Source organism: Ochotona princeps, chromosome 12 (genome assembly GCF_030435755.1).
Source record: "Ochotona princeps isolate mOchPri1 chromosome 12, mOchPri1.hap1, whole genome shotgun sequence".
NCBI classification, from domain to species: Eukaryota; Metazoa; Chordata; class Mammalia; order Lagomorpha; family Ochotonidae; genus Ochotona; species Ochotona princeps.
In genome coordinates this window covers 67,899,244-67,920,937 of record NC_080843.1, presented here as the reverse complement: position 1 = coordinate 67,920,937, position 21,694 = coordinate 67,899,244, and the positions used below count along the sequence as shown (strand labels likewise).

At 45.5% G+C, this 21,694-nt stretch overlaps 1 protein-coding gene across 3 annotated transcripts in view; it reads left to right on the top strand.

Moving 5' to 3' along the window:
- The first annotated feature begins 9,936 nt into the window (after nt 1–9,936).
- Nucleotides 9,937–21,694, top strand: part of IFT88 (intraflagellar transport 88) — a 106,820-nt gene continuing 95,062 nt past the window's right edge. For all 3 annotated transcript variants that reach the window (XM_004577591.4, XM_036493378.2, XM_004577592.4), the window contains exons 1-2: nt 9,937–10,067; nt 18,257–18,352. In XM_004577591.4, the coding sequence (XP_004577648.2) occupies nt 9,969–10,067; nt 18,257–18,352 (195 nt within the window). In that variant the 5' untranslated portion in view covers nt 9,937–9,968. The remainder of the gene's footprint in view (nt 10,068–18,256; nt 18,353–21,694) is intronic.

Sequence of the window (21,694 nt, the reverse complement as noted above, 5' to 3'; positions counted from 1 at the left end):
GTTACACAGAAAGAGAATTTGTCTTCTGGTTCACTTTCCAAATGGCTGCAACAGCCAGGCCTGAGCCAAGCTAAAACCGGAAGCCTGATCTGGGTCTCAGTAGTTTGATACGGAGCCAGTAGTTTGGAAGTCAGACTTTCAGCAAACACCGTTCATAGCTCTTCTTCCTTTTCTTTAGCCATTAAATGGCATCAGTTTGCCTTCACTAGTATTCAGGTTTGATTTGCTGTAGGCCCTGGAGCCAGAGATAACTTATTTCATGCTTTCATTTTTTTTAATTTTATTTTTAAATAATGATTACATGGTTGATCAGGGTGGGAAGGATCGAGGTTTAGGGAAAATTGGGTGAACTCATCGCTTCCAAATTTGCTGTCTCTGCTTGTTCCTGTGCCGGGGTTTGAGAAGCCTCCAAGCAGGGGGTCTTGATGGCCCACCCATGCTTTCGTTTTGAATCAGAAAAAGGCACCTTTTCATCAAAGCCTGGTATTCCCATCTGCGGAAAATAGTCATCCTGGTTTGATCTTTTTATTTTAGAAGAGACTTTACTGCCATCTTCTGGAAACCTGTTTTTATTTTTGTTTTAAGTACCAAGTCTGACAGTGTTACAATGTGAATAACACCTGTGTTATAGTGTATAATGTGTATAATGACACATTATACATCTGTGTATTATAACACCTGTATTATAATGTAGAATGTGTATAGCAACACATTCTGGACCAGTGTTATTCACATATACCTGTGAATCTGTTCTTGCACAGGTCACACCCTCTACTGCTACCACATGTGATACAGGCTGTGATGTGTGTACGCTATTACCTAAGGATGCTGATGCAGTGAAACGCAACTACGTCCAGATACATGGTAGATCCTATCATGGGGACTTGCATTCATTGTGACTTCTTTCCAGATGATCTTGAACTCACTTACAGAAGAAGCCTCCCGTGGATTTGATCTGGTCCAGGTGCGGGACTTCGGGAATGGTGGGAGGGTAAACAAGAGAACGGGTGACGAGGATCTTCCATTGGATGAGTCACCCAAATGAGAAGCTGAGAAGCTAAGGCAACAAGTGTTGTCATCTTGCTCTTAGAACTAGGGTCGGGCCTGGTGCAGTGGCCTAGTGGCTAGAGTCCTCGCCCTAAACACACCGGGATCCCATATGAGCGCTGGTTCTAATCCTGGCGGCCCCACTTCCCATCCAGCTCCCTGCTTATGGCCTGGGAAAGCAGTCGAGGATGGCCCAAAGCCTTGGGACCCTGCACCCATGTGGGAGACCTGGAAGAAATTCCTGGCTTCTGGCTCTGGATCGGCACAGCGCGGGCCATAGCGGTCACTCGGGGAGTGAATCATCCGACAGAAGATCTTCCTCTCTGTCTCTCCTCCTCTCTGTATGTCTGACTTTGTGATAAAAATAAAATAAATAAATCTTTAAAAAAATAATAAAATAAGATGCCTCTTCCTATCTCTGTTAAAAAAAAAAAAAGAAATAGGGTCATTAGACATCACAGACCCCCCACTTTGTGTGATCCCTGACTTGGTTTTATCAGGGTGTCAGAGGAACTGCTTAGGTATCCTTTGCAAAACTGTTACTGGATAAAGACACATTTGCAATGAAATAGATTCTCTCTTTTTTTTTTAAAGATTTATTATTATTGGAAAGCTGGATATTCAGAGAGGAGGAGAGACAGAGAGGAAGATCTTCCATCCAATGATTCACTCCCCAAGTGAGCCGCAACGGGCCGATGCTGCGCCCATCCGAAGTCGGGAACCTGGAACCTCTTCCGGGTCTCCCACACGCAGGTGCAGGGTCCCAAGGCATTGGGCCGTCCTCAACTGCTTTCCCAGGCCACAAGCAGGGAGCTGGCTGGGAAGTGGAGCTGCCGGGATTAGAACCAGCGTCCATATGGGATCAAGGCTAGGACTTTTAGCCGCTAGGCCACGCCGCCAGGCCCGAAATAGATTCTCTTTGCTTCCTCACCAATACAATAATTTTATACATAAACCCTCATTTTAAAAAGCGAGAAAACTGGTTGTCGAAATAAATAAACCATGTCAAAAGAAGTCTGCGGCTATGATACCCATGTGCTCCTCAAAGTTCATGGCGGGGCGGGGTCAGGTGAGGGCAGGCAAGCTGATCTTCAGCCTGTGGTGCAGGCATCCCATATGGGTACCACTCCTAATCCCAGCTGCTCCATTTCTAATCCAGCTCCCTGTTAATATCTTGGGAGAGCAACAAAAGATGGTCCAAGACCTTGGGCCCCTCCACCCACATAGATAACCCTGACGAAGCTCTTTGCTTTAGACCAGCTTAGCTCTGGCCATGTCGGCCATTTAGGGCTGGGTAAGCCATCTTCCACACGTGACCCGGCATATGGGGGGATCTCTCTCTCTCTTTTTCTTTTTAACTTTCCAGTCAAAACTTTTTTTAAATTCATGTGTTATCTTTTTTGGCAAGGTAGAGTGATAGAGAAAGAAAAAGCAAAACCACAGAAGAAAAACCATCCACTGGTTTACGCCTCAGATGGTTGCAATGGGATGAGATCAGGGCCAGGAGCCTAGAATTCTGGTCAGGACTGCCATGAAAAACGCAAGGGCCCAGGCACCGTCTACTGCTCTCCCAGGCACATGCACATGGAGTTGGATTGGAAGTGGAGCAGCCAGGATTCAAACAAGCACTGCAGGTAGTGGCTTCACCCACCCCATCATGACGCCAGACTCAGGTGGTAGAAAGCGAATCCCCAGTGCCATAGTGCTGAGAAGTGGGAACCCATAGAGATGATGAGGTCAGGAGAGCTGCCTTCCTGCGTGGATTGGTGAGACCCTGATAAAGTGTGTGTCTGTTCTCTCTCATGCCTTCTGTCTGTCGTGAGTGGGCACAGTCAGGAAGTCCTCACCTGAGACAGGCACCGGATCCTGGACTCCCCAGCTGCTGGAACCATGAGCCACACGGGCGTCTACTGTTGATAAATTACCCCGGTTAGGAATTCCTCAACAGCAAAAAACAGGCGAAGACACCCGCCATCTTCCCAAATCGCTGCCACTTTCCCTCATGTTTAACACACTCATTCCATCGGAATAAATGAGGAGGGACAAAGTTTCAGTGAAGTGATATCTAATCCTCATAAGCATGTTGAAAAGTTTATTGGAGCATAACATTAATACATTTCCCAATTCATTCTTTATTGTAATATACTAGACATTTAGAGAAAATCACTTGACATGTCTTTTAAAATATGACCAGACTGAGACTAGTGTGGTGGCCTAGTAGGCTAATCGCCGCCTGTGGCACCAGCTTTGCATGTAGATTCCAGTTCAAGTCCCAGCTGCTCCACTTCCGAACCTACTCTCTGCTGGTGGCCTGGAAAAGAAGTAGAGGATGGCCCAAATCCTTGGGCTCTTACACCCATGTAGGAGACCTGGAGGCAGCTCCTGTCTTCCAACTTAAGAGCAATTCAGCTCTGGCTATTACAGCCATCTGGGAAGTGAACCAGTGGGTGGAACATCTCTCTGTCTCTCCCTCTCTCTAACTCTGACTTCCAAGTTAAATGAATTAATCTTTATAATAAAAAAATAATATGATGAAGCCACTCGTGTTTGAACCATGCTTTGGGGCTGTTTGTGAATGTTGCCTTGAGGCGGTTCTATCATTCTCTCTACCCCTGCAGCACTGTCCAGGAGAACTTTCCAGAAAGATGGGAACATTCTACAACGCAGCGCTGTGGCCTGTGGACACTCAGAATGTGGCTAGGGTGAGTGAGAAACTGGATCTTTAATTGGAAGTAATGTAAAAGCAATTTATACTGCCACCTCTGGCTATTGGCTGCCCTGGTAGGTAGGGCAGCTTGTACAGGCTCTTTCGTCTGCCAGGACTGCCTTGTTTTTAGTTGATCCATTTGCGCAACTCCTACAAATCCATGAATGAATAAATGAGTGAATACGCTCCTGTTAGACACTGTAGGTACAGAGCAGACACAGGTCAGCAAAGATCAATAATGCTGAAAGCATCATGCACCTCATCCCATGCCCATCGTCAAATCTCCTTCTACAACATTCCTTTGGTAGCTGGAACATTCTTGTTTTTTTTTTTGGTGACTCTGGAAGTTGCACAAGGGGGAGTTTCCTTTGAGTTGGAAAAGACTTGCTGGTTTCTTTCCAAACCACACTGTAGCCTTCGCTGATTCTAGTTTCAGGTTGAAATGCCAAATTCACATCTGTGATTATGAAACCCATTCAATTCCTGGCTTGGGTGAGTAGGGAAAACATGGACTAAGGAATCCAGGCTTTCCATAAGCAAGCTCTTGTGAAAAGCCAACGGATGGAAATGTACTCGGCACAGGTCCTGCACAGACGGCCCTTTCAGAAATGGGCTCTGGCGCAGCCCGTAGCTTCGCCTGCAACAACAGGGCAGTGTGTGAGGTACGTGAAAGAGCAGAGTGTGTTGGCTGCAGGAGACACCCCCCAGGGGCCTTTCCCGGCTGCCAGCAGAGCAGGACCTCACAGGCAGCACCCAAGGGTCCCCTCAGCCAGCTTTCACCAGCTCCATATCAATCTGACCTGGCACGTAGCAGCATATTTTCCCATTTCCATCTTTTTTCTCTCTCCTCGCCTCCCTACTGTCTTAGGAGCCTTTCATAGAAACACAGATGGATTATCTTATATCCACAACACTCAACTGGTTCTTAAAGGGGAAAGATTTGTGGAGGGAGGACTCTACTTTGGAACTTGAACTAAAACATACATTAGTAAACAGATGGAGAAGAATATAATAAAACATGTCTTTCAGGAAAAAAAAACATACATTAGTACAAAGGAAATTCTCTTAATATAATAAAAAAAAAGTCCATTCTCTTGTGAACACCTATAAGATAGCAGGCAATAAATGAAAAACGGGGGCCGGTGCTGTAGCACAGCAGGTTAAGGTGCCACTAGTGAGGCCAGCATCTCATATTGAAGTGCCAATTCAAGTCCCAGATGCTCAGCTTCTGATCCAGCTCCCTCCTCACATGCATGGCAAAGCAGTGAGCGATGGCTGACATGGTCCTGCCACCCATGAGAGAGATCCAGGAGGGCCTGCTGGTCTGGGCCTGGCCCGGCTCTGACCATTGTGGCCATTTGGGAAGCGACCCAGCAGGTAGAAGATCTTCTTTGTGTGTCTTGCTCTTTCTCTTTGCTACTCTGCCTTTCAAATAAATACAATATTTTTTGTAAAATGCTAACATAGAGTAGTTGTCCTCTGATATGCAATTCTGGTGTCCCAAGTGGAGACTTAACCCAATCCAAGACAATATCAACCCCCGGTGCATTTTAGAATTGAGTGCAAGTGGAAAGAGTAAACCAAACCAAGACTAAGAGAAGAGGCAGAAGGCAAAAGCAACTGACTGGGTGACCAGCAGAGAATTGTCACATAGCCAATGCCATGAGTTATATTTTCATGTACACTTTTGAGAATTGGGCTACTCTGGCAAGGGCATGATTTTTCCATCCTTTAAAAGGTAGAATTGCTGTTAGTAATTATTTATCTTGGCAAGTTCCTCTCTGGCAAATGATATGCTGTAAAAATTAATGATTGGACTTTATCAAAGAGTTGTTTTGATAGATCTGCCTTGCTTCATAAGCTGCCACTGGGCTACGTGTCAGTGGGTACAGGATGGCACTTGATGGCTGCTTGAGTAACATATTAATATCAGCTATTTAGTGGTCGTACTTCATGGTTTGAATGAACACAGGAACATTTCATTAGGGTAATTCAGTTCAATGTCCATTCATTTTAGAACAGATTGAAATTACTGGTAAGCTAAAGTTAATTTGTAACTTGCAAATAAGAAATCTTGCAAATCTCAGCTCAAAGTGTGACACTTTTGGTTAAAGTGTGAGTTCACTGTCTATTCACTCTCCATGATTTCAGATCTTAAGGTCCTTTTCAAAGGCAGTGAGGACGATCTGTCTCTGCCTGACTGTTACCAGTTGGAAAAATACTGTTCTTCCTACTAAGGAACATGAATCTTGGTGACTCCCAAGGGAGAGAGGACAGCACACTTTATTTACAATCTGCAGAGTCAGGCCTGGTCACAGAGAACCCCTGGCAAAACATCCAGTAAGATACGGGCATAACTCAACCCATGAAATGAAAAACCAAAGGCTTTAGAACTTCAAGGGTTATGTTTTCACGCTGGAGTGAGGATTATCTTCCTAATAAATATTTAAAATGTTGTATTTTATTGGTCATTTCATTACTCCCAAGAAAGCACTTATCTCTCACTTGAAAGATTTAAAAAAGTACTTCTTGTATTTTCAGACTACTTTGCTTTCAACATTTAGCTTCTCCCACAAGTCTAGGAATGTATTTGGTGTAGCAGCTGAAACGAGTTAAATCATGGCTTGGGACCTTGGCTTTGATATCAGTGTCTCGGCTTGAATCCCAGTGTCAGCTTTGTGGTAACATCCCCCAGGGGCCAGCAGATAAAGTCTCCAGTGGGGCCCCTGTCCTCCATGTAGGAGACCTCGCTCAGCCTCTGCTGCTGTGAGCATTTGGGAAGTAAAACAGTGGATGGGTGCTCTCTTCTCTCTATGGTATTTTTGCTTAGTACATCAACCAAATTTTAAAAACTGCTTTCAAAAATATTGTGTCCATTTTAACCATCGATCAGGAAATCACTACATTTCATGGTACTGTTCTAAGAATGAACAAAAGATTTTCACAAAGCCCGATAATTCATACAGTAGATAAACAGAAGCTTTTGCCAAGCGAGGTGTTGGGATTTCAACAGTAAGCAGCAGTTCATGGCCTACTTGGGTGAATGCTAGGGGACAAGCAGTAACCACAAAATGGTGTGTGCTATGACAGTGCAGGATCGACATGCTGTGGGAACACACAGCTCTTAACACAAGCCAGGGTAAGGGATGAGGCCACCGAGAGAGAAGCCACTCAGAGAAGCAATCATGTGAAGAGGCGGCGGGGAAGCCATCCGCAAGCCAAGGGGAACAAGAAAGCAAACCTGCCAACACCCTGATCTAGACTTCGAAGCACCAAGAGCAAGAGAAAGTGAGTTTCTGTTGCTTAAGCCACTCGGTCTGTGATGCAGTCCTGGGAAATGGGGGAAAGGATGGCCAGGCCAAGGTGGCTGTAGAGAAGACTGCTCTAGGACAGAATTGCGCGTGTGTAGAGGTGACAGGGGTATGGGATCTTCCAGAAACTTGAAGTATGTGCAGAACGGCTAGGGATGGGGTGGGACAGGCATGTAGGGAAGGGTCGCAGGCAGTTGTCACTTTGAGTTCAGCTTCTGATCTGAACATCTTGTCCACTTTAGGAGCGCTGCTAGCCCAGTGGGAGAAGCTTCAAGGGGGCAGCTAGCCCTTCCTGCAGCTCCTTAGCAGCTACAAAAGAGCACATTGACCAAAATGAAGCTGCCTCAGCTCCCATCTGTGATTCTGACTCGCGAGTGGGGCAGAAAAAGCGTAAGGCAGCTCTAGCCATTGTGGCCATTTGGGGAATAAACCAACAGATGAAAGATCTTTCTCTCCCTATCTCTTCTTCTCTCCATAAATCTGCCTTTCCAATAAAGAAGAATAAAAATCCTTAAAAAGAAATGATTTTTCTTGGCAGCCACACAGCATCGTGTGTGGTACCACAAAGATCAGTAAATACTGCGAAGGGGCTTCCAACCCACATCGTGGAGTATAGACTTTGTCTAGACCTCAAGGCAGACTGCGGAGACCAGGCCCAAAAAGGTCTTCAGTGGGAAATAATGTGATCGTGATCAGATGCTCCCTGGCTACAAGTGGAAAGCAGTTGGAATGAGAGGAAGATGGAAGAGTAGGGAGGAAGCAGTGAGGAAATCTAGGGAGCTATGGTAGCAGGACAGGCAAGAGAATATGATTGCAGGGTTGGTGTTGTGGCGTAGCTGGTGAAACCGCCACCTGCAACGCCCCCTCCCATATGATGCCAGTTGAAGTCCTGGTGTTCCACTTGTGATCCAGCACTCCACTAGAACACCTGGCAAAGCAGCACGATGGTTCCAGCCTGGGGCCGGGCATGTGGCACAGTGACAGTGTGTTAAGATGCAGCTTTAGATGTCCTCACCCCATTTCAGAGGTTCTGGAATCTTGTCCTGCTCTGTTTCCTATCCAGCTTCCTACTAGCATGCCTGGGAAGCGGCAGATGGTGGTCCAAGTCCTTGGGTCCCTGCCACCCTTGTGGGAGCCCGCTAGAGCGCTAGGCTCCTGGCTTCCACTTGTCTCAGGCCTGGCTGCTGCAGGTGTTTACATAATGAAATGGGATGGAAGATCACTCTCTTACTCATGCTTTGCTATTCAAATAAATTTAATTGAATAAATAAGCATTAAAAGCAACAAACAGAACCAAATTGCACACACCCAACCTCCACCATCTTCTACTGAGCAAATGCCACACGCTGTGGCTTGGCTGTTCTTGGCTGCCAGCCACTGGGAAAGATGCGCCATCCCAGGCTGGCCATGCATTAAGGAAATGCCATGCCTTTTGACAGGGCTGCTGTGCGTCACTTTTAGGACACAGCAGAATCCTGTTAGAAGCAGGTATCTGGTTAAAAGCCAGCCCCTTTTCCTGTCCACCACTAGACAAGCCATTTGGGATCTCCAGGTTCTTGATGAACAGATTTCTCGTATCTTCCACCTTGTTTCCCAGTATTATTCTCAGCTGCTTGCATTTGCAAAAAAACAATGAAACAGCAAAGCTGGCATCAGCTGAGGGCACAGCTTCCCCTGGAGCTCACTCAGGGAAGAGTGAGTTATTCCCTTGCAGCTCAGGGAGCCCTGTGTCAGGAGCAGAGTTGATTGTTTATCCATGACTTCTCCATATCAATTTCAGATTAGTAGCTCATGAGCTCTCATCCTCACTAACAAGTCTTCCTCAAGTAGGACTCTCGGGCTATCTGGAATACCTTTTTCTGACTGCTTCCAAAGTCTTCCAGTTGGCCATTTGGCTCACAGTGAGCTCTCCACTCAGGTGAGTGACTTCGAATCTAGCACAGCTCATCTGAAATAGCTTCACCTGAACCACTAGGCCCTGCTCCTTTCAGATCTGCTATTAAACACCTCTCCCCCTCTGCCCCTCCAACCACGAGTACATTCCACCTTTTCCATGCCTGCCCTTATGAAAGCCCAGTGGAGGAACCAGAGCCACAAGAACCGACAACAGGAAAGCCAAGCATTCTGGGTAAGTCAGAATCATCGCTGACAAGTTTTCTCTCTCTGCCTTTCAAACAAAATGAAAATAAATGGCTTTTAAAAAGAAAGCTATATTTGAAGAAACACGGGGGAAAAAGCCTCTCCTTGGGCAACTTAACCATATACTGCTGCCTTCTTTGTTTCTTTTCATTCACAGCCAGCTCCTTGAGATTGTGCCTTACTTAGGAGCCAGCCTAACACGGCTTCATGAATGTTGGCAGCAAACACTTGATGAGACCAAGGTCAACCTGAGACAAACTTTAGGAAGAAATTAAACAATCAGGAATTTAATTCCTCATTCATGTCGCAGCGTGTTTAAAAGCTCTGTGGTGACCTAAGTACCCACAAGGGTTCAACTCCTGCCCTTTAAGGTCCCCCCCCAGCCCCAGCGGAGAGAGAGCTAAGAATGCAAACAGAAAAGGTGCGCCCCGGGGATGCAGAGGGGCTGGAGGAGGGCGCCAGGGCTCCCCAGACGGGCTTCCAGGGCCCGAGTCTCCCCAGGCGGGCCTCGAGGGAGACTGGTGCTGTAGGGCCGAAAGTGGATCCAAGGCTCAGAGGCGGCTCGAACACGGGCTCCCCAAGAGGGCCTCGACGGAGACTGGTGCTGTAGGGCCGAAGGGGCTCCAAGGCTCAGAGGAGACTCGAACACCGGGTTCTGAGGTGCTCGGAGGTCCCGGGGGCGCGCTCCACCCTCCGTCACAGCCGCCCCGCCCCCTCCCGCGTTTCCGGCCCCGCGCGGGGCAGTCTGGGAGCGGCTTCCTTGGATGCCGTCCTTGGCAACGGGCGGCGCGCTCTGGCCTACGGCGGCTCCTGGCAGCTTCGCTCCTCCCGGGGCTCGACCGGCAGGCTCCCCTCAGCGCGAGGTAGGAGAAAGGCCTGGGCCGAGAGCGCTTCGGGGCCCCTCGCGCCGCGCCCGCCGCCGGCCCGTCTCGGGGCTGCGCCCCGGCGGCGGCGGGTCTCCAAGGGGCCTTCGCCGCTCGCTCCCCGGGCTGCTTGCGGCTGGCGCTGCCCTTGGTGCCCGGGAGTGGCCGACCCCAAAGCATGGCCACGGCTTGCAGGGAGACCCTTCCCCAGAGTGGGGTCCGCCCACCCGGACCTGGAGCCGGCAACCCCCAACTCGGGTCTCCATCCTCCGTTGCCTTCCCGGGCTCCCACGGGATGCCTTTACTTTTCGTGTTAAGTTGAACTTTTGAAATTGCCTAGTGCAGGTGTGAGAAGCATACACTAAGATGAGACCCTTCCCAAGACGTGAGGTGCTTGCCCCTCAGTGTAAGGCTGCTGGTAGTTGTTGCAAGACTTGGTGCAGATAGCGCAAGTCCTGCAACCTACTGGCATAGTCCCGTTTTATTATCTATAGAGTTCTTATAACACCTGCTACAGTATATTGTTTAGGACATAGAGAAGACAGGTGTGCATGTTGTCAAAATTAAACTTTCATAAAATGTTCTACTGGCATTTAAATCGTTTTGAGGTGGTATTTTCCCCTGATGAGTTCAACCTGAGGCCAGTGAATGTGTATGGGTTATTTTTGAAATACCTGAGGGAATCTGGAAACTGGATTGTGACATTTGTTCTGCTCCCCCAACCTCCTAGGTGTTAACCATGGGGGCTGCTTTTCCCCTTCTGACTTTGCTTTCCACATCTTTAAAGTTAGTGTGTTTGGCCCACACTGTGGGCTAAGCTGACACCTTGCAACGCTGATGTCCCATATGGGCAATTGTTAAAGTCCTGGCTGCTCCAGTCCCAATCCAGCTCACTCTGATGTGCCAGGAACGCATGAGAGAGACCCAGAAGAAGCTCCTGGCTCCTGTCTTCAGACCCATCCAGCTCTGACCATGGAGGCCTTTTGAGGAGTGAACCAGCAGATGGGAAATCTTCACCATCTCCGTCTCTGCCTTTTCTTCCCTTGCTCTGAAACTCTGTCATTCAAATAAATAAGCCTTAGGAAAAATAATAAAAGGAACAAATGTCGACTAGGATCTCTTTTATTTCTAAATTTTTTCCAACCTGTGTACCCCAGCAGAAAGGGTTCCAGGTGTACAGTTGCTTATTTTTTCCTTACTTGGAAGCCAGGTTGCACTCCCGCAGCTGCTCTCTGTGGGTTTTCCCGGCCAGCAGCATCAGCAGCACTGGGGGACTTGCTGCAAATCCATGTTCTAAGGGAGGAAGGAGGTTCAATGTTCTTAACTTAAACTTACTTAGAAACAGCAAATCTGAGTTTCTAAGGAAGCAGCGATCTGAATCAAATTTGAGAATCATTGATTTAATTTTCACTAAACTAAAGCTTTTAAGTTTAAATGTCATTTTACCAACCATGTAAACACCTTTTGACAGTGTTTTGTAAATAGTATTTCTTTTCTGGTTGACATTTGTTTTTACCCTCAGCAGTGAATTTGCTAATTCAAAATTGACCAAAGATCTAAATGTAGCAACCCCAAACCATAAAACTCTTATAGAATTAAACCTGAGGGTAAGTCTTCTAAGTCTTCCTGACCTTGAATTAGCTGTTTCTCAGCTGTGACACCAAAAGTGTAGTCAACCAAAAAAAAAAAAAAAAAAAAGATAGGTAAGTGGTATATCATTAGACTACAAATTTGGTTCTTCAAAGACCCTTATCGGGTCCAGCGGCGTGGCCTAGTGGCTAAAGTCCTCGCCTTGAACACCCCGGGATCCCATATGGGTGCCAGTTCTAATCCCGGCAGCTCCACTTCCCAGCCAGCTCCCTGCTTGTGGCCTGGGAAAGCAGTTGAGGACGGCCCAATGCATTGGGACCCTGCACCCGCATGGGAGACCCGGAAGAGGTTCCTGGTTCCCGGTTTTGGATCGGCGCACCGGCCCTTTGCGGCTCACTTGGGGAGTGAATCATCAGACGGAGGATCTTCTTCTCTGTCTCTCCTCTTCTTCTCTGTATATCTGACTTTGTAATAAACTGAATAAATCTTTAAAAAAAAAAAAGACCCTTATCAAGAACGTGGAAACAGGGGTGCTGACATGGTGGCTGAACAGACTAGACCTGGTGTATAGTACCAGCATTCCCAAATGGGCAGGGATTCAGGTCCTGACTGCTCCTCTTCTGATCTGGTTTGCTGCTTGTGGCCTGGGAGGGCAGTGGAGGATGGCCCAAGTTCTTGGGTTCCTGCACCCACATGGGAAGAAGCTTCTGATCTGGCAAATCAGCTCAGAGATGACCATTTTGGCCATTTGGGGGGTGATCCAGCCAATGGAAGATCTTTCTCCGTCTTCTCTTAAATCTGCCTTTCATATAAAAAATATAAATGTTTATCTTAAAAAAAAAAAGCAAACCACTCTTTTCCCCTTAAAAACAGAAAGTAAAAATCTTTTTTGAAGAAAGATTTATTTACTTTTGACCTGAAAGTCAGAATTAGAAATCTTTCATCCACTGGTTCACTCCCCTAATGGCCGCTACAGCTGGAGCTGGGCCCATCAAAGCCAGGAACCAGGAGCTTCTTCCAGGTCTTCCACGTAGGCGCAGGTATCAAAGGCTTTGGGTCGGCATCTGCAGCTTTTCGAGGTCCTAAACAGGGAGCGGGAAGAGAAGCGAAGCAGCCAGGACACAAAGCAGTGCCCATATGGGATCCAAGTGCTGGGAGGTGGAGGATTGGCCAACTGAGCTGTTGCCGTCCAGCTTCCATGCTCTGTTCTTGGTTGATGATATCCGTCCAGTTGCCCACCTCTCCATCTGTCAGTGTGGCTGTCAGTTTCATACTGACTTACAGATACTAAGCTTAAGTTCTTCACCATGCATGACACTGGATTTTATTAAATGCCTATAGTTTTTCCTTTTGAAGTAAAATTTATAAGAAAAACAAAAATTTCAAGTATGTCTCTGCTGTGTGACCCTAACCTTGTCAAGGCATAAAACACTTATCACGATCCCGTACAGTTCTGTCATACCCTCTTAGATTTAATCGCTCCGTCCATCTCAGGGAGCAACCAGTGTTTTGTCTAGAACTTCATATAAAAAAGAAAGGGATAGTATACTGTTTTGTCTTTCAAGTGCCAAGCTTTGTTTAATTTTTTTTCCTCCATTTTTAAATTATTATTATTTTATGATAAAGTTGTATAGATTCTGGAATTTCCCTTATTCTCCCTAACCAAAATCCCCCCCCCCATTATTACAATAGTATAATTCTTCATAAGCAGTCATATGCCCATCATTGTGGTCATGGACAATGGCAGGGAGTCCAGCATCCTATTGCCAAGATACAGTAAACAGTTTCATTGGGAATCGATCTTTGTCTGGAAGTAGAGATGCATACTGCATTGTATCCTCACATCTGGATTTAACAGTCTCCATTACACAGTTACTGTACGTCCCCTTAAGTGAAAAGCCACAAAACAAAATCAATAATAGGAAGAAAATAGATACTAACAATGCCATGAAGTTAAAGAACGTGCTGCTGAATGACTAATGTGTCGCTGAAGAAATGGCAAAAGAAAATCAAGAACCTTCTTGAAGAAAATGATGCTACTGTATGATCAGTGAGTCAGTGAAGAATTTAATGAGAAAGTTTTGAAGAGATGAAATTAAAAAGAAACAAAACATCAAAATTCATGAGATAGTTTCTGCTGATATTTATTGGTGAGATATGTCTCCTGTAGGCAAGAAATAGATGGGTTTTGTTTTTTGATCCACTATACTAATCTATGACATTTGATTGATGAGTTTAAGCCATTTATATTCAGGGTTAATATGAATGGGTGGTAATTTGGTCCTGTATTTTAGTTGGGGGGGTTCATTGTTTGATTTAATCTGTTATTTTACTGGAATGTTCTTCACATTTACCTTTGGGTTTGGTGGATGTTACTCCTTTGTCAAGAGAACATCTTTAAGCATCATTTGTAGGGCAGGTTTGGAGAGGCGTATTTCAGCTTTTCTTTACTGTGGAAGAATTTTATTTCACTTTCACAAAGGAAAGCTTTGCATGGTACAGTATTATGGGTTAACATTGTTTTCCTTTTAGAATCTGGAATATGTCACTTCATTCTCTTGTAGCCTGTAGTTTCCTCTGAGAGGTCAGCAGTGAATCAGATTGGAGTTCTTATATAGGCCAATTGATTTTTTTCATGTGCGCATTTAAGGATCTTTTGTTTATGTACAGCTGAAGAGAGCTTGATTATCATGTGTTGTGGTGAAGATCGCTTTCTGTCAACTCTGTTGGGAGTTCTGTGCCCCTCCTGTATTCTGTTTCCCAGTTCTTTCTCCAGATTAGGGAAGTTTTTCCGTATTATTTCATTAAATACATTTTTTTTTAAAGATTTATTCATTTTATTACAGCCAGATATACACAGAGGAGGAGAGACAGAGAGGAAGATCTTCCATCTGATGATTCACTCCCCAAGTGAGCCGCAATGGACCGATGCGCGCCGATCCGAAGCCGGGAACCTGGAACCTCTTCCAGGTCTCCCATGCGGGTGCAGGGTCCCAATGCATTGGGCCGTCCTCGACTGCTTTCCCAGGCCACAAGCAGGGATCTGGCTGGGAAGTGGAGCTGCCGGGATTAGAACCGTCGCCCATATGGGATCCCGGGGCATTCAAGGCGAGGACTTTAGCCACTAGGCCACGCCGCTGGGTCCCATTAAATACATTTTTTAAAAGATTTATTTATTTTTATTGGAAAGGTGGATATACAGAGAGGAGAGACAGAGAGGAAGATCTTCTGTCCAATGGTTCACTCCCTGAGCAGGCGTAATGGCTGGAGCTGAGCCAATCTGAAGCCAGGAGCCAGAAGCTCTTCCACCAGGTCTCCCACGTGGGTGCAGGGTCCCAGTGCATTGGGCCGTCCTCAACTGCTTTCCCAGACCACAAGCAGGGAGCTGGATGGGAAGTGGAGCTGCCGGGATTAGAACCGGCTCCCATATGGGACCCCGGGGCGTTCAAGGCTAGGACTTTAGCCACTAGGCCACGCCGCTGGGTCCCATTAAATACATTTTTTAAAAGATTTATTTATTTTTATTGGAAAGGTGGATATACAGAGAGGAGAGACAGAGAGGAAGATCTTCTGTCCAATGGTTCACTCCCTGAGCAGGCGTAATGGCTGGAGCTGAGCCAATCTGAAGCCAGGAGCCAGAAGCTCTTCCACCAGGTCTCCCACGTGGGTGCAGGGTCCCAGGGTTTTGGGCCGTACTCAGCTGCTTTCCCAGGCCGCAAACAGGGAGCTGGATGGGAAGCAGGACCGCCGGGATTAGAACCGGTGACCATATGGGATCCTGGTGCGTGCAAGGCGAGGACTTTAACCACTACACTATCACACCGGGTCCCATTAAATACATTTTAAACCCAGCTTCTTTCTACAATTTCTGGAACTCCCATAACTCTTATATTTGCCCTTTAATCATATCTTTGAATTCTTGAATGCTTTTCTTAGTTTGACTCAGTTCTGCCAGCTTTTTGATTGTTTCACCATTATGGCAAGAAATATCTTCCAATTATGAAATTCTTGCTTCTGCTTCCTTCATTCTATTATGGAGACTTTACACTGAATTTTTTTTTTATAAGATTTATTTTATTTTTATTACAAAGTCAGATACACTGAGAGGAGGAGAGACAGAGAGGAAGTGGAGCTGCCGGGATTAGAACCAGCGGCCATATGGGATCAAGGCGAGGACCTTAGGCACTAGGCCACGCTGCCGAGCCCTTTACACTGAATTTTTAATTTACTCGATTGCATCCTTCCTTCCCAGTAATTCTGCTTGACTTTGTGTCAGTGTTGCTCTTTCCTGTGTGGCGTACTCCTGAAACTCCTTGAATTCCTGTATTTGCTTCTCGTTGTTGGTAAGGTTTATAATAAGTATTTTGAATTCTGTATCCCCCATTTTCTCAGTGTCTTCCTCAGTGAACTCTGAGGTTGGTAAAGGCTTTTGCTCCTTTGCAGGGGAGTCTTCAGTAATATTCATTGTGCCTCTGTCTCTTCTTTTGCTCTTGGTCATTGTACTTCTGGTTAGCAGAGTCTTCTCCTTGGGGCAGGTTTCTAAGCTGTTTCACCCATAGGTCTATACTTGTTTTTACTTGTGGTTGTTACATGGCTCTTTGTAGTCACTTGTGCCACTCCCTCCAGCTAGTTTGAGGTCTTGATTCTTTTTTTTTTTTTTAAAGATTTATTCATTTTATTACAGCCAGATATACACAGAGGAGGAGAGACAGAGAGGAAGATCTTCCATCCGATGATTCACTCCCCAAGTGAGCCACAACGGGCCGGTGCGCGCCGATCTGATGACGGGAACCAGGAACTTCTTCCAGGTCTCCCACGCGGGTGCAGGGTCCCAATGCATTGGGCCGTCCTCCACTGCTTTCCCAGGCCACAAGCAGGGAGCTGGCTGGGAAGTGGAGCTGCCGGGATTAGAACCGTCGCCCATATGGGATCCCGGGGCTTTCAAGGCGAGGACCTCAGCCGCTAGGCCACGCCGCCGGGCCCGAGGTCTTGATTCTTATGTTAGACTTTCACCATGGTCTCCGTAGCCCCAACTCCTGGCTCACCACTCTCTACCTCCTATGATACCATGCTAAGGCTGCACCATTGTACAACCTTTCTTCCATTTCCAGTTTGAGCGGTTGGTGGTGCTGATCTTGCCAAAACGTGCTAGATGTTAGGTCTGAGGGCCACATGGACCTATTCTGTGTTGGGCTAGTTCAATGCACTGAGCTCAGTGAGATCACTCCCAGCTCAGCACAGGTGCAGCTCACTGTTGTTCTTCCAGGCTCAAAGTCTTTGCCACATTGTACAAAATGGCAACTGATGTGCCACTTTTGGAGTTCTTGACCTGCTGACCCTTAGGTCTGGGAGCTACCCAGACCTCTTTTGGGTGGAACCTGTAGGATGCCACATCAGTGCAATGGACTTGAGTCAGAAGTGAGTTCACTCCCAGCTTAATGTGTGTACATTCCTGTCCTGGAGCCTTTGCCTTCATACCCAAAGTGGCATCCAGTGCAGCTCTGGTGGGGATCCACCCTGTTCCTGCACCACCTCTTTGGGTTATACTGCTCTGTCTCTGCTCCTAGGCATGTCAAACAAACCAGCAGGATGGGAAGTTCTTTGCCAGGTTTCACCACCTAAGCTCCCAGTCAGCTTCCCTTCCTACCTGGCTGCTGCTGGAGCGCTAGCTGCCTGTGGAGCTCAGTTTGCCACTCACACACTGCAGCACCTCACCGTTTCTTGGCTGCTTTCCCATGTCTGCCAGACCCCAGGTGCCCCTCTGCCGTCGGCCTGTCCTCTCCTAGTTCCTGGAACGTGCCCTCTCTGCTTCACCCTGGCTAATGATTCTCCGTCTGTTTTAATGTGTTCTTGCCCTGTTCCACCATCTTGATTCTCTTCTTGTGTACTGTTTTATGTAAGACCACTTTCATTCTATGTAATCAAGAAACTTCCTTGTTTTATGTCATCATTCCGTTCTCTTATTTGTGAATAGTATATCATTGAATAGATATGCTACATTATGCCTACCTATTCTTTTGTTAGGTGTTTTGTATGTTTTGATATTTAGCTATTATGAGGAAAGCTTCTATGTACATCCCTGTACCAATCTTTTATAAGACATATGCTTTCATTTCTCTGGATAAATACTTTACAATGGACTTGCTAGGTCAGAAAAGGTACATGTGAATTTTGTAAAGCCACCCCACTCCTTTCCGAAGTTGTACCATTTTCACCAGCCAGGTGTATTCTAGTTGCTCACCATCTTTGCTGGCAGTGCGTGCTGCTGGACTTTGTCATTTTAGCCATTCTTGTGAATGACCGTAGTCATGTGTGCCTTGCCTTGCGCTGGCCTGACGTTTGTTCTGCAGCAGTGCTAAGGTCCGAGAAGGTCAGAGCAATGGGCCGTGGTCCTCTGCGGAGCCTGCCCCTGTGTGCCGTAGCAGAGCAGTCAGCTGTGTCTGCAGTACCTGACACTTGGTTTTAGGAATTTAATGTAAGGGAAAAGTTTAAGGCATAAGAATATGTTAGTTAGATTTGACCTGGTTATTAAATATTGTATTAGAATTTACACTTACTTCTTATTCCAAGAATGTATTTACACGACTGCTTTTTCTCAGGTACAAATGATGCAAAATGTGCACTTGGCCGCAGACACAGATGAAGATGACCTCTATTCTGGTTACAACGACTACAATCCCACCTATGATACTGAGGTAAAAACTAGTACACACGTGCACACACACGAACACAACTGGGTTTCACATTGCCTTGGTTAACTAGCTGGTTTAGGATGACTGGATTTGAGGATTCTGTTGTAGTTGTTAAAAGTTGATGTAAAAAATCCAAAAATGTTATTACTGAAGACTACTGAATTCCACTATGGTAATAATTACAGGAGACGGAAAGCTGTGAGACATTTTATGGAGGCAAAGTTAAGATAGAGCTGATTCAGACTGAGACTCAAGGTCTTGCTTGAAGTGTGTAACGCAAGAAGTGTTTCCGATTTTGCACCTTTTTGGATTTTGGAATATTTGCATAGGTTTCATTGGTTCGAGCATCCCTAATTTAAAAATCAAAAATGCTTAAAAGTTTCAGACATCAGAATTGAATCTACATATACTTTATATTCTTCAGCATTAGTTATATAAGTGTGCACATTCAGACTTAAGATAACTTGAAACTAAAATTTTGGGTACTTGCTCTGCATGTAAAGTAGTTTTTGCTTCTTTTTAAATCAACTTATATAAATATTTTAAAAAAATAAGTTTCAAGAAAAATTAGAATCAGACACCACCATTCATAAGTAACCTTTGACTCAGTATTCATTTGCTAAACATTTTTATTATTGCCAGACATTTCCCTATGAATATATGTATGTTTCTATATATTTTTGGGTAAAATAGAATAATCTATATGTACTATTTTGTAACCTGCCTCGTCTCTTTCATGAGTATCCAGCATAATATTTGATGGAATCATAATTAAAATATTAAATAATTACCAAGACATTCAGATATTTGCAACTATGTTTATACTTTTTAATGGGAATTACAGTTTCTAAATTGTAAAAAGAGTAAGTTCTTTTAATTTTTTTTTTTTTATTGGAAAGGGAGATTTACAGAGAGAAGGGAGAGAGAGAGAGAGAGTCTTCATCCGCTGGTTCATTCCCTAAGTGGTTGCTGTGACCAGAGCTGAACTGGTCCAAAGCCAGGAGCCACGGACTTCTTCTGGGTCTCTTTCAGGTCTCCCACATGGGTGCAGGGCTTTGGGCTGTCCTCTGCTGCTTTCCCAGCTCACAAGCAGGGATCCTAAATGGGATGCTGGTGCTTGTGGGCTAAGGAGTAGTGTGTTGAGCCACCAAATGTGGACCCCAAATGAGTAAGTTCTAATTATATAGAAATTTAAAGCTATCATATGTAGGAATTTGTGAATTCTAGCATTTTATATAGCATTTAGTAATCTTTAAATTTATTGTAGTAACGTGAAAGGCAGAGAGAGAGGGAGAGATCTCCTATCCACTGGTTCATTTCCAACATGCCAAAGCAGTTGGGACTGTATCAGACTTATGCCAGGAACAAGAAACTAGTGTGCCCACCCTATATTTAGTAATTCTTAAATGCTGCTTTTAACTGTGGAGTAAAATGATAGTCTACTAACTGGAAACCTAGAAATAAAATAAGCAACAAAATAGAAACTGTTGGGGCTAAATTGGCTAATCCTCCACCTACAAGCACCAGCATCTCATATGGGCGCTGGTTCATATTTCCACTGCTCCACTTCCCATCCAGCTCCCTCATGGCCTGGAAAGGCAGTGGAGGACGGCCCAAAGCCTTGGGACCCTGCACCGACGTGGTAGACCTGGAAGAAGCTCCTGGCTCTGGCTTTGAATCAGCTCAGCTCCAGCCATTGCAGTCATTTTGAGAGTGAACCAGTGGATGGAAGATGTTACTGTCTCTCCTTCTATTTGTAAATCTGCCTTTCCAATTAAAAATAATTGATCTTTTAAATAGAATTTGCTTACTTTTTCATATGAGATAGAAAATCTGAACAATACTGATCATTATAGAAAATTTGCAGGGTGGAGACCTGGACACAGAAAGAAATAAAATGGCATAAATTCTGTTACCGCCACTGCAGTTACTGGAAACAGTTGCTTCACATATTCTTAGAACAAGCAGTTAGCCCAACTTCACAAAGAAAACATCAGAAGTGCTCTGTGAGTTTGGTATTTTTAATTGGACAATTTCTTGGCTGTTCTTTTAGTATAAACATTTAGTTGAAAGTATTGATTTAATTAATGACATTTCATTAATAGTCGATCTTAAAAGAATCGTAAAAGATTGTTATCTCAGCAGTTTGTCGACGTGGAATACAAGTACTTATGCCTATGGCTTTCACTTCATATGAAAATTCCTGGTTTCTATGGGTGAGAATGGCATAATCATTAATTTGACGTAGTTGATGTGAAGGATTATAAAAATAACCTGTAGTGAAAACTAAGGAAGAGTGCAGGTATTTAATAAAGTCTATTGTATAGCATCCTGATGAACATTTTATTTTCATTATCTGTGGGCTTTGAAAATGTAATTGATGTTGACTATTTTTATGTGTTTGTTTTTTTACATACTCAGCTAGTGTGTGTGTGTGTGTATGTATATATATGTTTATGTGCATAAAATTTTTCAAAAGTCAGGGTTACAAAGAAAGGGAGAGAGATCATTAATCCACTGTTCACTCACCAGATGAACGTGACGGGCTGGAATGGACCAGGCTGGTATCAGGGGCCGGAAGCTTCCTCCAGACCTACCCCACCCCCCGATGGCCATAGGCCATGCACTCAGACAGACCATGAGCAGGAGCTAGCCCAGTCTTTCAGAGCTGAGCTGCTGTGGCATGTTAGGTTGGCCTTTGAGGCAGGCTGGTGGGACAGGATCCAGGTCTACAGAGGAATGTGTGTAGCCAACATTTATGGCCCTCATTGTTTTGAGGGTTTGTGGGACCCTATTTTTCCCGTTGGAGAGGTGTTGGAGGTCTTCGCTTGGCTCCCTGGAGTCGGCAGGCTTACCTTTTGTATGCACCTGTGTGTATTCCTCTCCTTTGTACAAGAGTCTGTGAAGGTGGCAGCCCCACATGCAGCTGTGTGCCCCAACGTCCAGGCACACACTCATGGGCTCTGGTCCCTGAGGGCAGAGATCCCCAGGCACCTGAAGCTGATCACACACTTGGCAATGTCAGAGGTCATCAGTGGATTCCAGAACAAACCTGATAAAGGCAGGGGTCCCTTAGAAACTCAGATAACTAGCATGTGGAACTTAGAGGGGACACAGGCAACTACCCCTGACCCCGGCCTAGGCACCTAGGTCCCAGGTACTCCCCCAGCCTGGTTGGCTACTGAGACCCCCGCCCGTGTGCAGCCAGTACATTTTTTGAGGGAAGTAGACTGAAATATATATGCAAAGATGGGAGTGGCATTAAAATGTGTAAAGTGTTAAAGTGTGTGTGTGTGTGTGTGTGAAAGAGAAGTAGGAAATAATAAAGGCTGTTAGAAGATTGGC